The sequence below is a fragment of the Balaenoptera acutorostrata genome, chromosome 12 (assembly GCF_949987535.1).
Source record: "Balaenoptera acutorostrata chromosome 12, mBalAcu1.1, whole genome shotgun sequence".
NCBI lineage: Eukaryota > Metazoa > Chordata > Mammalia > Artiodactyla > Balaenopteridae > Balaenoptera > Balaenoptera acutorostrata.
Window position 1 is genome coordinate 34,295,371 of NC_080075.1, and position 16,007 is coordinate 34,311,377.

Genomic DNA, 16,007 nt, shown 5'->3' on the forward strand with positions numbered 1-16,007 from the left:
TGTGCATAACAAGGATGGAACCTGATCGGAAGAGGAGGTGGGGGCCAGGGCCAGTCAGGGGAGGCTCGTCCACGGAGGTAACACGGAGCCTGAAACTTGAGGGCTGACTCCTAGGAGCCGGTCAGGCCAAGAATGAGGTGACTAGGGCAAAGGGAGAGGCTTGCACAGCAATCTTTAGGTAGTGTGGAGCACAGGCAACCTCGAGGAAGAAAGAAGGCGATTGTGGCTGGAACAGAGTGAGCGGTGAGAGGCTGTGGTGAGAATGAGGTTGGAGAGAGAGAGAGAGATCGCATCCTGTCATGTGCCTCGCAGGCCGTGTCAGCATTTCGAGTTTCCTTCTAAGAGGAGCCAGAAGCCACTGAGGAGTTTCAAACAGGAGAATGATATTCAATTTCTGTTTTCATAAGATCACCCTGGCTTGTGATAATAGAGAAGAGAAAATGGCTCAGCGTGATCTGGGGATGTCAGTGAACAAAGGATATGGCCCTGCTGATGTCTCTCACCATTTCCCTCTACATTTGCTAGACAGCCAACCCCATGGAAACAGTTCAGACAAGGTGGGCCCAGTGGCTCTGGGAAAGGGCCTCTTCTGGTCGGTCTCAGCTGACGACAGGCCAGGTCCAGTGTGCTCTGGTTCTATGTGCAGTAATTCACAAGCCTCTGGCGTGTGGGAGCCAACTTGATTTCTTAAACTCTAACCTTTGTTCCAGGTAGGCAGGTGCCTTCTCTGGAAATGTCTATTATGATTATTATTTTTTTAAAGACTCATGCCAAAAGGGAATGGAGATGAACTGGAGATGTTCCCCAGTTGCTGCAGTCCTAGAAAGGAAGAGCCAACTGCCAGCTGTCCCGTGTTCAACCGGGGCTGTGGCCTTGATTGGGTTCCGTTGATGTTTCTGTGTCACTGCCAGAGTTTGCCAGTGTCTGACTCTGTGCCCACAGCTCCCGATGGAGAGAGAGGAAGTTGAGTACCTCAAGTCATCTCCCATCTGGGTGTTCTTCCTGCCTGGGGATGGGACTGCTTTGACATGTTCCCCAGAAGGAGCTGGCACATGGTGATTTTTAATTTGAGGCAAGTCAGGAGAGACTGACATGAAAAAACAAACCCCAAGTCCCCACTGAAATCAGTGTTGACAAATGCTTCAAATTGACCTTTTCTCCTGCAGAATCTTTGCTGTGCTCCTTGCCATCTGTTCTAGAGTTTAGAACATTTTTGTTCCTTCTGAAACTTCTGGCCAAGTTGTCTTGAATAAATTGTGGATGGGTGTGTGTCAACCTCTTCGTCGTCACTCCCCGTGGGGGCTGACAAACACTGCAGACAGTGCACTCAAGTTCTCCCTCTCACCGGGCCAGTGAGGGAGGCCAAGCTTTGGACAGGCCCCTTGGCTTTCACCATGTCTTTTCCCTAACCTTCCCTGCTAATGGAGGTGTCTTGTAGGGTCCGCTGCAGGGAGGGAGGGAGGGACGGCAGCACGGGAGAGTGGACCAAGATCAGGACCAGGAACTGGTATGCCTGTTTTTCAGTCCTGGCCCTGCCTCTAGGTGGCGGTACTAGGAAGGCCACTTGGGCTTTTCTCCGTGCCTCAGTTTCCCAGCTAGTCAAGTAGAGATTGTCGTACATGTCCTGCTACTTCACAAGGCTCTCATAAAGGTTGAGGCAGGGCTGTCTCATTCAGTCCAAGCCTGGAAATAGGTTTCCTTAACTTGCACAGGGGTGAAGAGCTTTTCTAAAGTTGTAGCTGGGATTTAAAAATTGGGAGATTTCTCCTAAAAATCTAGGTTCTCTTGGAAATCAAAAAACTTGGCAACCCTCAGCCCACGTTCCTCCATGGCAGCAACTGGCCTTCGCTGGGGAGCGGCTGCCTCGTGAGCTGGGCGTGCACTTTCTGGTTTGCACGGTCTCACCACTCCCCGTGATCGCCCATCATTAGACTCCCTCTGTACACTTTGTTATACCTGGACTGTTTCCCTCCCTTAGATGATCTGTCTGGCCCCTGTAGGTATTTGAGTTTATGCCCTTTATCTCAAGAAGATACGCCAGATTCAGAACTTTATGGTAAGTCAGATATCTATCACACAAATACAAAGAACTCTGGTGGGGAGGAGGTAAGGAGGGAAGCTATGTTCATCACATACCACCTATGTGCTCGGTGCTTTGCCTGTCGTTTAATCCTCCCCAAAGCTAAGAGGTAGTTCTCAGCTGCCCTTGACAGGTGAGAGGACAGGGCCTCAGTGAGATCATGGCTTTCCTGAGCTGGGGGTTTGAACCTCACCTGTTGGACTCTAGAGGAATACTCCACGGTCTCAGTGTAATAGTGGACATGGTGGCCCCGCCTCCCCCCGTCCCCCAGGCTGCCTGTGCACACTTGTGTCTGTGGTAGGCTGGTAGGTGAGGGCCGTCTGCGTGACTTCCAGTGCTGTAGTCCTTTCTTCTTTATAAAATACTTTGACATAGGGCCACAGAATATTCTTTGGGTTTTTTTCTCCTTTAAAGCAGAGTTTCCCCCCCTTTTTTCCAGCATGTCTTTCAGAATGAATAATGAGCAGATAAGAGGAAGCTGTGTGCGGAGCCCTGCTCTTAAGGGGAGCCACTTTCCCTCACGGCTCCACCGCAGCACCTCCTGTAACCCTGCACGTCTCTGAGGAAGCCGTTCATTTAAGTACCACTCATTTTGCCTTAATTTCTGCAGGTGAGGAAATGGAGACCAAAGAGATCCAGCAACCCGTCCAGTGTTGCCCTTTCGTTTACATCTCCTGGATACATCCCACTTTAACTGGGTTCTCGCTCTGATTCTTTAGTTAAGCTTCAGGAGGCTGTTTTATTCTAGTTTTCTCTTCCTCAAGTAATTCCAAGAGAAACTGCATTAAGTAAACAGCATTCATCAGGTTAAACCTTATTGTGAAAGAGAAACACAGAATTCGTAGGGTGGAGAAGTGGAGGACACGAGCAGAGTGTGAAGTTTTCCTCACTTTACTTTCCTCTGGCTCTGGTTTGTCTGCTTTCATCTCACACAAGTGGAAGCCGTTCCTAAAGGTGTAGATGGGGCTTATGATAGGAAATGAAGTTCCTTTTACCTGCAGGAAATAAGCAAGCAGCAGGTTTTAGTGCCCCGACTCTAGGCCCGATTTTTAAATATCCACCAAAAACCCCTTTGGCAGCAAATCCAGAAACCCTGTTTCAGCACCAGGATGGGCTTTGTCTCATGGTCTCATCATTCTCATTGTCTGCCCAGCTGTTTCCCATCTCCATGCATGTCACTGCTCAGATCATCAGTTTGGTGTTTTCCTTCTCTTCCCGATCACCTTCCCTCCCCATCCCTCACTCATCCTTGCTAAGTGGAGTCACTGGTGTCTTGATTCATTCAGAACAGCCCCCAGGGCCTGGTACCAGCTCGCATGATTCCATATTTGAGATTAAGCCAGGAGAGGTACTACACTTACTTCAAAAGCCCCATTGCCAGTGTTGAATATTCATGGCCAGGCTCCTTGAAGAGGTTGTGTTTAAAAGATTTCAGTCAAGATAATGATGTTGATGACCATGATCTCTTGCTGATGTCAGAGTTGAGATTTTAGAAATTATATAACCCCCCCCCCCCTCTGTGTATTACAAATTCTCACCTGCCTTTTTCTCCCAGGATAGAACTAGGCTTTTCTGTCATCTTTGCTTGAGAGGTAGAAGTCCAAGTTATCTCAGTAATTTCATTGGTGACTCCATGATCCTATGCTTACTAAAGCCTTTTATCAGGAAAGTGGGAAGCAGGTAATCCTAAGAGTTTAAACGATGAAGGATCTATTGGGAAATGCAAATTAAAACCACAATTAAATATCACTACACACTCACTAGAATGGCTAAAATAAGAAGACCAATAATACCAAGTGTTGATGATAAAACGGGGTCTGTATCCCTACGCGGCAGTAATTACCTTGAGTTGTACGGTAGCTGTTCCTTTCCATGGGCCATGTGCTTGGGTTTGCCACAGTCTCCACCAGTCTCTGCAGCCTTTTCTATCCCTGTAGTAACATTAAGAGGAGAGTTAATTCATTTTTGAGGCCTCATTATGTGTCAGGCACTACTCTAGGGCGTGAAGATACAGAGGGGAACCAAGCAGACAAAATCTCTAAATTCACAGAGTGGTAAGTCCCCATCCACATCATCAAAAATTAGAGGGAGAAAGTTAGACCAAGAGTGCTATGTATTTTAGGGAAAGTGGGAGAAAGCATGTTTCTTTGTGGAAGTAAAAAATATTTCTTTTTTTTTTAAATTTATTTATTTTTGGCTGCGTTGGGTCTTCATTGCTGTGTGTGGGCTTTCTCTAGCTGCGGTGAGTGGGGTGGTGCACGGGCTTCTCATTGCGGTGTCTTCTCTTGTTGCGGAGCACGGGCTCTAGGCGTGTGGGCTTCAGTAGTTGTGGCGCGCGGGCTCTAGAGCGCAGGCTCAGTAGTTGTGGCGCATGGGCTTAGTTGCTCCGCAGCATGTGAGATCTTCCCGGAGCAGGGCTCGAACCCGTGTCCCCTGCATTGGCAGGTGGATTCTTAACCACTGCACCACCAGGAAAGCCCAAAAAATATTTCTGTATTTAAAGTTAATAGGTAAAAGGGTGTCTGTGTCAAAATTATCCTGCCTCTTTCACTTACCTCACATAATGGATCAGATCCTTTTTCCCTTTATGATTCAATAAATTCATGAATTTTCCCACAAATGGATTTCAGTGGAATCATGGAGATTATCTTAGTTTCAAACAATGCCAGTAGGCAGCGAGATTGGCACAGGCTCCTGTGGGCAGACTGGCACAGGCTCTGCTGAATGTTAGCTTTTATTAACCTCTGTCCAACCTCTCCCCAGCTCAGCTTTAGATTTTTACATTTAATCAAGATCTAGGGATGCAACTCAACCTAAGGTAAGCACCTCTCTTGAAGTCTTATAGCTGCCTTCTGTAATCCCTGCACCCTCTTTAGCTGCGGCTGAGAATCTTATTACCCTGATCTGTGTGGTGGATGTGGGCCTGTGGTGGAGAAGTGTCTCGAGTCGTGCTGTCTGCCCTCTACCTTAAATTCACACTCCGTTTGTTCAACTACACGGTGAAAGTGGTTAACATCTTTAAAGGGACAAATCCTTTCAGGCTTCGATTTTTGATCTCATGATCAAGAAGCCCTGATTTAAATGCTTCTCACCTGCAAATAAGCCCTTTTATAGGCATAGATGCCTAAAACGTGGTTCTGTCTATGTGAGGCATAGTGGTTCATTGCGTTGCCTTTAGATTTATGTTGGTCGTAGGCTTTGAGGATCTGGGCTGGCTCTTCTCAACCAGTTGTGCTTGACTGGATCATGTGGTAGGCCTCTGACCCGTTTCTTCAGTCCGGTCTGGAAAGGTCATCTTGCTACCTGGCAAAGAAAGCTGACTGCTCCCACCTGGTGGCAGTTATCTCAAGTTGCCGCATCACCAACCTGCTTCTACAGACTTGCCGCATTCTTTAGTGGTGCCATGCATCACAGAACTGCAGGAACTGGTCTTTCCCAACTTTTGTTCTGCAGGACTGTCAGGTGTGTCCTTATTATCTAAATGAGTGTTGCATAGTTCTCACTAAGGTAAGTGAAGTGGAAAGAACATTTTTTAGATAATCAGGACAGTGAAACTGGTCCAGGTTCTGCCCATAACTAGCCATGGGATCCTAAGCCTCACTTGTTTCCTCCCCCCATAAAGCAAAATGCTTGGACTAAGGCTCTCTAGAAACACTACTGGTGCAAAGTCTGTAGTTCTGTGCTTTTTTTTTTTTTTTAATTCAAAATATCTGTAAAATGAAAACCCACTTGTATTATTCACAAAACAATTATGACTATACATAGAAATTTTATATTATCATTTTCCCCACTTTTATTTTATTTTTTTTTCATTTTCCCCAATTTTAATTGCTAAGACACATCATGAATTTAATGGCTTTTGGGGGGGAAAAAGGAAGACAAATACTACTGCATTAAATATACATATTTATTACAAGAAAATTCTGATATCCTAAAAATTAAAATGTAAAAAATATGCATCTTAGAATTGCGGAGATTTTTTTTGCATGTGTAATTAGACCTCTACTTGTCAGTGCATGCTAGGATTTTAAAAATCTTCAATAGTCAATACTCAAAATTGTAGAATTAAATTGACAGTTGAGCAGTATGAGTGGACTTTAAAGTATCATAAGAAAATGGAAAATGTTATTGAGGTACAAAGCTTAGAGACATGACAGCTGAAATGAAAGATTGTATGGGAAACTTTAGTGTTTATCTGAGTACTGAAGAGCACAATGACAGGAAGTATACAAACATGCAGTCTCTGATAAATCATTATCAACATGCACTTTTGGAACATTTGAGCCCATTAAACAATTTTTTGTTTAACACAGAATTATGTGTGTATTTTATGAAAACGTGCAACAGTGCTTTGTGATTAAAGCTCTCTTTGGTTGCATGGTAGAGAATCTGACTCAAGTGCATTTGAAAAAGAACAGTTATTTTAAAGATACAACAGGAAATACCTTGAACATCAACAGACAGGTACTGGAGGGCTGCTGGGTCTCAGAGGATTTAGAGTGGAATGGTTGGGACCCAAGTCTTATATCTCAGGTCCGAGGTCTCTATAATCACTGCTAATTACCTTGTATCAATTTTGCGCGTGGCTGCTTGCCCCAGTGCTATGCCATGACCTCAGCTCAAGTTCCTGTACTGCTGACTTCTCTCTGTGTTCAGCCCCATCCAATTAGACATAACCTCCGTGCAAAGAATAGCCTAGCAATTTTTTTCCACTACGCAGGGTCAGTGCGCAGGATAGTTCAAGCTAAATTATGCAGGTGTGTGAGCGGGCAGATGGACTGTGTCTGATATAACTGCTGCTTATCCCAAAGCCTTCAACTTTGATAGCTTCACTGCACCTTATCTACCCAAAGCCCTCTTAACAGTGGCACTGAATGCCTCATACAGTGTTTGGGGAGTGAGGTCAAGGTTAGGAGCTCTAAGAATTTGTGGAACGCTAAGGCGTAACCAATTTAGAGCACTGAAGAATTTCTGTTGGAGTTATAGTAACTTCTTTTAATGAATTATGAACTGTCTTTTAGAGAAGGGTTAGTGCAGACATTAAAAACTCTGCCCAGGGGGCTTCCCTGGTGGCGCAGTGGTTGAGAATCTGCCTGCCAATGCAGGGGACACGGGTTCGAGCCCTGGTCTGGGAAGATCCCGCATGCTGCGAAGTGGCTGGGCCTGTGCACCACAACTACTGAGCCTGCGCGTCTGGAGCCTGTGCTCCGCAACAAGAGAGGCCGCGATAGTGAGAGGCCCGCGCACCGCGATGAGGAGTGGCCCCCGCTCGCCACAACTAGAGAAAGCCCTCGCACAGAAACAAAGACCCAACACAACCAAAAATAAATAAATAAATAAATAAATAAATTACAAAAAAAAAAAAAAAAACCTCTTCCAGTAATCGTCATACTTGCCTGGTGTCTGCTGTGTAGAATAGTACTTTCCTAACTATGTCTGTGTCTTCTCAACAGCCTATGAGGTAGGGAGGGCAGGAGGAATCCTCAGAGTGCATTGCTGATTTGAGTTGGGGGATAGGGTGAGGAAGGATGAGAAAAAAGGAAGAGAAGGAGATTCTTGAAATTAATTGCCAACTATTCATAGAGCAATTATTGAAATAATTTCCGAGCCTCTCTGTTTAAGTGTTGGACTTATGTTTTTTTAAAGAAGTCTTTGGTTGAATCTAATCTCTTTGAGCCTCTGTTTTCTTCAGCTAGTAATTGTTGTCTTAAAGGGAAAAAATATCAGCCAGCCTCACAGGATTGTGGTATGAATTAAACAAGAGCTCAGAGTGCCTAGGATAGCAGTTGGAATGTAGTTGGTTCTTTTTTTTCATCTGTTCATTCATCTGTTTATCTGTAGTTTCTTTGGAAGATAATTACTGTTCTTCCTTTTTTTTTCTTTTTTTTTTTAGATAGATGTTTAGGAACAATTTTTCTTTCTTTTTTCTTTTTACTTAAATGACCTAATATCCTTTTTTTTGAATTTTATTTATTTATTTTTTATACAGCAGGTTCTTATTAGTTATCTGTTTTATATGTATTAGTGTATACATGTCAATCCCAATCTCCCAATTCATCCCATCACCACCTCCCCCGCCCATTTCCCCCCTGGTGTCCATACATTTGTTCTCTACCTGTGCCTCTATTTCTGCCTTGCAAACTGGAGGAACAATTTTCCTGACTTGCTACCCAATCCCACATGTGATACCTTTGAGTCCCCAGAATCTTAAGAATGCTTTCTGTGCCAGGTCAGCCCTAGGCCTAGCTGATGATGACATCAGTACCACTAACAGTGACATCAAACTATAGCCACCATGGTCATTTGATTGACTTTTTAAACATGACTCAAAAGAGCTTGTATGTGTGTTTCTCTCACAGGTGGATTTGCTATCGTGTTTCTGGTGAGGACAAGCAATGGGATGAAATGTGCCTTGAAACGCATGTTTGTCAACAATGAGCATGATCTCCAGGTGTGCAAGAGAGAAATACAGATAATGGTAAGGTTGCCCCTCAGACTTGGGACTGCTTGTTTAAAAGGGGGGAGGGACTGTGCCCTCTCATAAGAAAGCCAATGGGGGCTTCTTCCCTTCCCTGAGATGGCAGAGAGGCCTTGCACAAAATGGGAGGGAACAGCCATGGGGTGTAGGGCGCTGCTCCTGCCTTGGTCACTCTTAGTTAGAGAGTTGAAGAGAAAGGAGCATAGTGAGAGAACCGACCAATTTTCAGGTCAGAGAAACAGTTTGAGGCATTGGGGAAAATTTACTTAACAACTTGGTTCCCAGAATTAACTATGGAGATCCTGGCTTCCCAATGAACCTCCTCTTTCCATCTTATCATCTATCAGCTACCAGTCCTAGTTTTCAACCCTCTCAAGCCCTTCAGCATTCCGTGAACATATCCTTCCACACCTTTATATTTCGTACACATAGTTCTTTCCCCCGGAATGCTTTTCCCTTTTTTTTTTTTTTTTTTTTTTTGCCTAGAAACTGCTTACTCATACATACTCTATGATCCCATTTATAAAAGTCTAAGAACAAGCAAAAGTGATCTGTGGTAATAGAGATCAAAAAGTGGGCATCTGGGTGTGGAAAATTCACTAGAAAGGGGTATGTGGGAACTTCCATGGAAATTGTTCTGTATCTTGTTTTGGGTAGTGGTTATGGCTACACCATTGTCTGAACTCAGTTGGACACCTTAAGATCTGTGCATTTTATTATATATTAATTATATCTCACATCTTAAAAACTTAATAAGTTTTCAAGATCTAGGTTCATATTGTGTTTAAAGAAAGAGACCCTATCTGTTAGATATATGATGAAATATCTGTGGATGAAATAATATAATTTCTTGAAATTAAACGAGTGGATTTAGAAGAGAAACAAGATTGGTGATGAGTTGATTACTGTACAAGCAGGGTGATGGGTATATGGGAGTTGGTTGGAGTTGTCTCTTTCATTTCTGTTAGACATTATACATTTAAGAAATTTCGATAGTCTTTTTGTTTCCCCAGTACTTTTATTTATGCCAATTATATTGCTTACCTTGCTATTTTATAAGTAATGCTGCCTTTAGAAAGTGAGTTATTTAAAATCAGAAACTTTGTATTCCAGTACACTGCCTGACATAGAGTAAATACTTAAACTTTGGATGAAATGAATGTATGAATAATGGTCATAGCAGATGCAGATGTTCACCTAGAGGTGATGACTCCTTTGTGCCCTACATTTTAATACTCTTGTTTTTTTTAAATTTTATTTTATTTATTTATACAGTAGGTTCTTATTAGTTATCTATTTTATACATATTAGCATATATATATATGTCAATCCCAATCTCCCAATTCATCCCCCTCCCCGGCCCCGCTTTCCCAGTGCTCTTGCTAAGAGCAGGGAGAGGCCAAAAAAATGGTGAGGGTGGCATTGTAGGGATTCCACCAGGCTTTGCTTGCCCTGGTGGGGTTGCCCTTTCAGTGGCTACTTAGAGTAACAAGTTGTACAACTCAGGATTTTAAAGAGCCTGGTACTATGTAGATTCCAGAAGGCTGCAACTATTTGGGAGGGAACTGTTGGTAGAAATAAGTGTTGCTGTCATCATTGCAAAACAGACAAAAAACCCCCAAGGCTTATATGCATACAGTCAGGGCCACGTGGAACTGTCTGCAAGGCACCAGCGTCCTCCCTCTCCCCTGCCACTCCGCTCCAAACAGCTGTGCTCACTGTATTTCCCTTCCTCCACCCAGTGTTTTCGGGATGCTATTCCTCCTCCTCCTCCCACCTTGCCTCTTCCTTGCTCAGCTCTCACACTCCATTTGCTGTCTTTGCTTCCGCTCTTTCCTCTGCCTGGAATGCCTTTCTCATTCATTTTCTGGTGTTAGAAGAGTAATCCCACTCTTTAACTTTCTCCTACTCATTCAGAAACGTGTTTGGAGGGCTTTCTTTGTGCTGGGCAAGTGCTGGAGTAAAGGAACTAAGAAGACACGGACCCCTTTGGAGCTCACAAATTAATGGACCTGATTAGGAATAAAATTACATGATTCAAATTCTGGCCCAGCCATGTATTAGCTGCGAGAGTTTTGTTTTTTAGTTCGTTTTTTCAAAACTTATATACCCAAATAGTTGAACTAAGCTTATTACAAAAAACATCAAGCAATTCCCTGAGGGGGCCTCCTATGCCATTGCAAGGTCCCAGAGGCCACCACTTTTAGTGGATTCATTTGATATATTTCTAAATAGCAGACTGATATTGCGAATTCTTTTTTCCCCCTCCATTTTAGGCGTTACATACTATGGAAAGTAAAAAGTTAAGTCTCTTTCATCCCCTGCATGCCCTTCACGCTAAATACTTGCATTATTCTCATCTCCCATTCTGCCACAATAGCAGTAAGTTTGGCAATATGTTAGTTATATTAGTATTAGTTTTTACATTATTATGTAAGAAAACGTTATTTTTGCTAAATCTTCTAAGTGGACTCTGATTACTATTCCTTTCTTACATAATTCTCTTTTCACTAGAATTAATAATCGTCTTGTTTTCTAGGTTTTTTAAATCTTAGTTTTCTGTGTACTTTTGTGCAACTTAATTTCAAACTCTCCCCAAGTTGTTTAAATCATTTAAAAAATACTTTTGAACAGAGTTAGTATTCTGTCTGTTTTATCTTCTTGAAGAAATCTCTCTCAGTCTTCAGACTTGATGGAATATAGGTTGGTTGCTCTCTAGGGCTCATTTACGTCTTATCGTGGGATTTTCTAGCTATTCTCTTTGCTTCTCTTTCTCATTAGATTTGTTGACTCCTCTTTTTGCTCTTCTTTCTCCGTTTTGTGGAACTTATCCTCCAGGAGCTTCCTGATGTGCGGTAGGTAAATTTTTGAGAACTTGCAGGTCTGGAAATGTCTTCATTTTACACTTACACACGTGATAGTTTGCATATAAAATTCTGGATTGGAAATCATTTCATTAGATACGTGAAAGCATTGCTGTACTGTATTTTAGCTTTCATTGCTGAGCTTTGGGAAGTCTGAAGTCATCCTAATACCTGGTCCTTTGGCTGCGACCCATTTTTTCTCCCCAGAAATTTATAAATTCTTCTTTGTTTACAGTGTTATGAAATTTGTTGATGATATACCTTGGTATGTGCATTTTTTATTTATTTTAGTTGTTTGGTGGTCTCATTTAATCTAGAAACTCATATCCTTATGTGGGGGGAATTTTAGTTTGTCTCATTTGATGATTTTCTTTTCTGTCTTCCTTCACTATCAGTATTTGGATGTTAGTTATCCTGAACTTATATTCTAATTTTTTGTTTTCTTCCTTTTTTTTTTTCATGTCTTTGTCTTTTCCCTCTACATTCCAGCAGATTTTCTCAGCTTCATATTCAACCATCCTGTTGAATTTTTATATATCAGGTTAATTTCTAAGACCTTCTTGTTGGTTTTGTTTTGTTTTGTTTTGTTTTGGATTTTGAGGAAATCCAGTTTATTCGTTTTTCCTTTTGTGAATTGTGTTTTTGGTGTCGTTTCTAAGAACTCTTTGCCTAGCTCTCCATTCCAAAGATTTTCTCTTGTTTTTTTTTTTTTTTCTATAAGTTTTACATTTTGCATTTAAGTCTGTGACCCATTTTGAGTTAACTTTATATAAGGCATGAGACTTAGGTTGAAGAACATTTTGTTTCTTGTGGGTGTCCATTTGTTGAAAAGGCTATCTTTCCTCCATTGAATATTTTTGTCAAAAATCAGTTGGGCCTATTTGTGACGGTTGATCTCCAGACCTTTCTCTATTCTCTGTTCTGTCCCATCAATCTATGTGTCTGTCCCTCTGCCAACACCACACAGCCTTGATTACTGTAGCTTTATAATGTCTTGAAATCAGACTGATTCCTCCTACTTCTTTTTTTCCCAAAATTATTTTTTTAACTGTTCTAGTTCTTTTGTCTTTTCATGTAAATTTTAGAATAATCTTATCTATATCTACAGAATGTCTTGCTATAATTTTGGTAGGAATTTCCTTAAACTGTTCTATCAGTTTGGGGAGAAATGGCCTCTTTTCTCTGTTTAGTCTTCCAGTAAATGAACATGGCACCTCTCTCCATTTATTTACATCTTTGCTTTCTTTCGTCAGCGCTGCGTAGTTTTCAGCATACGGGCCTTGTACGTGTTCTTAGATTTATACCTAAGTTTTTGTTTTTGTTTTGAGTGACTATAAATGGTATTGGGTAATTAATTTTGGTGCCCATATTTTTATTGCTGGGATGCAGAAAATCAATTGATTTTTCTGTGTTTATTTTGTATCTTATAACCTTGCTGACCTTGTTTACTAGTTCTGGGAATTTTTTTCTCGATTCTTTAGGATGTTCTCTATAGACCACCATGTCATCTGCAAATAGAAGCAGTTTTATTTTTTCCTTTCTGATCTGTTTCCCTTTAACTTCCTTCTCTAACGTGATTGCACTTCTCCCTCACTTATTTATTTATTCAGTCATTTATTTATATCAGTATGGACTTATGCATATTAATTTTGTCCTTTTTTTTTTCCCCCCCTTTAACCTATTTGCTATCTTTGGTTCATACTGGGTAATTCCTATTGTTTTATCTTTCAGTTCACTGGTTCTTTCCTTTGTCCCTTGCATTCTGCTGATGAGCCCATCCATTGTACTTTTTACTTCCGTTATTATATTTTCAGTTCAAAAATTTCCATTTGGTTCTTCTTTAGGTTTTCTGGGTTTTTGATGACACTTCCTGTTTCTTTGCTGAGGCTTTCTATTTGTTAATTTATTTCAAGCATCGCCATAATTGCTGGTTTAAGCATTTTTTTGTCACAACTGCTTTAAAATCATAGCTGGATGATTCTGTCTTTTCGGTCATCTTCATTTTGGCATCTATCGATTGCTGGGTTTTTTTTCCATGTAGTTTGAGTTCTTCCTAGTTCTTGGTCTGACGAACTATATAAATACTTTCATATTGTGTTATAGATTCTGGATCTTATGTAAACCTTCTGTTTTAACTGGTTTCTGCTCTGGCAGGGGATTGACAGGTTTGGGGAGTGCCCTCTTGTTACTACTAGGTGGGGATAGAAGTTCAGGTTTCCATGGGGCCTCTGTTTTTACCCCAGAAGGTGAAAGTTCACCTTCTCATTATTACTGGATTGGGGTGAAAATTCCAGTTTCCCGTTAGGCTTCCACTGATCCTTCCCTGGCTGGGAAGTAGGAGTGCCTTGCTACTGCTCCCCACGTGGCTTCAGCTGACACCATGGTGGTGGGAGTTGGCCTTGTTACCACTTGGTGGTTGTGGAAGTCTTGACTCTCCACTTGACCTCCTCTCACGGCACCTCAGAGATGAAGGTCTTGACTCCCTACTCAGCCCTCTCTGACATTCCCCACCCTGAAGGGTAGGTTGGAGTGATTTGCTGCAGACTCATGAGAATGGAAGTCTAGGCTCTCCACTTGGCCTTTGCTGCCATGACTGGGGCGGAGCTGCAGGTTTTTTCTGTGGTTTTTGGCTGGAATAGAGCAGTTAGTTTCTGTGGGTTCTGTCTTACTGGCTTGCCCCTTTTCTGGGTCTGACTGGAGAGAGCAGGCTTTCATTGGGCTTTTTTGTGTTTTTGTCTGCACCCATTGGTGTTTTCAGTTTGCTGGCTTCTTCAGTTTTCGGTCTGGGAAGCATGAGGCAAAAAGAAAACCCAGACAGCCCACCACCATGTTGTTCCTTGGATCCCAAAGTTCCTAGCCAGTCTGCCTTCTTCTCCTCACCTTTCAGATACTCATTATTATGTCTGTTTTATATATAACGTACAAAGTATTCAGGTGTACTTAGCAGGAGGAATAGGGAAAAGTACATCTACTTCATCTTCCCAGAAGCAGAAGCTTTCTGTTTATGCCTTTTAAAAAATAAACACTTTACATCATTTAGTAAGGCTTTTGAAAGAAGCAGAGATAGATGCATGTATTCAACTTACTTTTTAAAAACAATTTGCTACTATTTTTAATCAAAAGTCCCTGTGCAGTGTTTTTAACCCGTGCTAGGCTCAGACTTCTGTCAAATAGAGGCCGTAACCCCAGCTCTACCTCTCAGAGTTTGTAAGAGTTATGCGTATATAATACATATTATTTGAATTTGCTTGAAAAAACATTGGCAGGATGAGAGAGAGAGAGAGGAAAGGCAGAAGGGAAGAAGGGGAAGAAAGAGGGAGGGTTCCCTATAGGGGATGAGGACTGGAGTTAAAAATACTTGTCTACTATGTTTTGCTTTTTGAATGTTAATATGTTACTTATTTTTTAAATTAAATCTTAAGCTGTTTTATAGTCACTTAGATGAGTGAGCAGGGATCCAAAGAGACTTCTGGTTGAGTAAGAACAAGCCATGTCCTATCAACATCATGTCCTCTCTTGGGCAGGTTTTTGGATAGGGAGCTCAGGGGAGTGCCATAGATCCAGTGACTGTGGACTGTAGATCCAGTGACTGTGGACTGTATCATTTGGGTAAGGTCACTCACCAGAGATCTGTGAGCAAGATAGAGCGTCTAGGCTGGATGCTAGGTGTAATTGCTACTGTTTATAATGGTTTCTGATCAATGATTTGCTATTAATTTGGAGGGAACTTCCTAAGAAAAAAACACTGCAGCTTACTGTTAACTTTCTTTTATTTTACATTTAATAAACAACTGCGTTAAAGAAATAGAAGACACATTTACCTCTTATGTGCCTAATATAAAGTTGGAAGATATAACAACTGCATTGGATGATAGAATCAGGATCCAAAATGATCCTTAAAATTAGAGCAATGGACTGATTCTAATGAGATGAAATAGCAAGGTAAGGTCATATGCTTGGATTTTTATTTTCTTCTAATCAGCTTTACAGGCACAGTTCTGGGAAGGTAGAGATTAAAAGCAGCACAAGTAGGAAAAGACTTCAGCATTTTAGTGGTCAGTTAACTTGATATGAGTGTGTAGCATGATGTGGCTGCCAAAAGAGAAAAGAATGTAATTTTTAGCTGAATTAATAGAAGGTGATATTGCTGGTCTACTCTGCAGGAGTCAGACCAGGCCTGGAGCATTTCATTCATTTCCTGGGGCCATTCTTACAAAAAGGACATCGACAAAGCAAAGCGTTTAAACGTGGGAGCAGCCAAAATGGTGGTGTGACTAAAAACCATGTCAAAGACAGTGGGTCTGTTTAACCCAGAGAAGAAAAAACTTAGAGTCTAAATAATAATATTTCAATTGTTTGGAAAGTGAAAAAATAGACTAGGCTTATTTTTTTCTGAAGAGGGCAGTCTAGAATCAGGAGGTGGAAGTTTTTAGCTGGATGTAAAGGAGATCAACAGGAAGGGCTGTCTGCAGATGGGCTGAGGGCCCAAGGAAATGACATTAATCTAAGCAAACTTCTTGTCAAAAGACCATAGCAGGGACTCATGCATGGGCTGCCTGGCTGCTCTAGATCAGTGCTACTCAAA

At 41.8% G+C, this 16,007-nt stretch overlaps 1 protein-coding gene across 14 annotated transcripts in view; it reads left to right on the plus strand.

Annotated features, from left to right (window-relative positions):
• AAK1 (AP2 associated kinase 1) overlaps positions 1-16,007 on the plus strand; it is a 176,351-nt gene that overhangs the window by 63,204 nt on the left and 97,140 nt on the right. For all 14 annotated transcript variants that reach the window (XM_057557742.1, XM_057557743.1, XM_057557746.1 and 11 more), the window contains exon 3: positions 8,440-8,558. In XM_057557742.1, the coding sequence (XP_057413725.1) occupies positions 8,440-8,558 (119 nt within the window). The remainder of the gene's footprint in view (positions 1-8,439; positions 8,559-16,007) is intronic.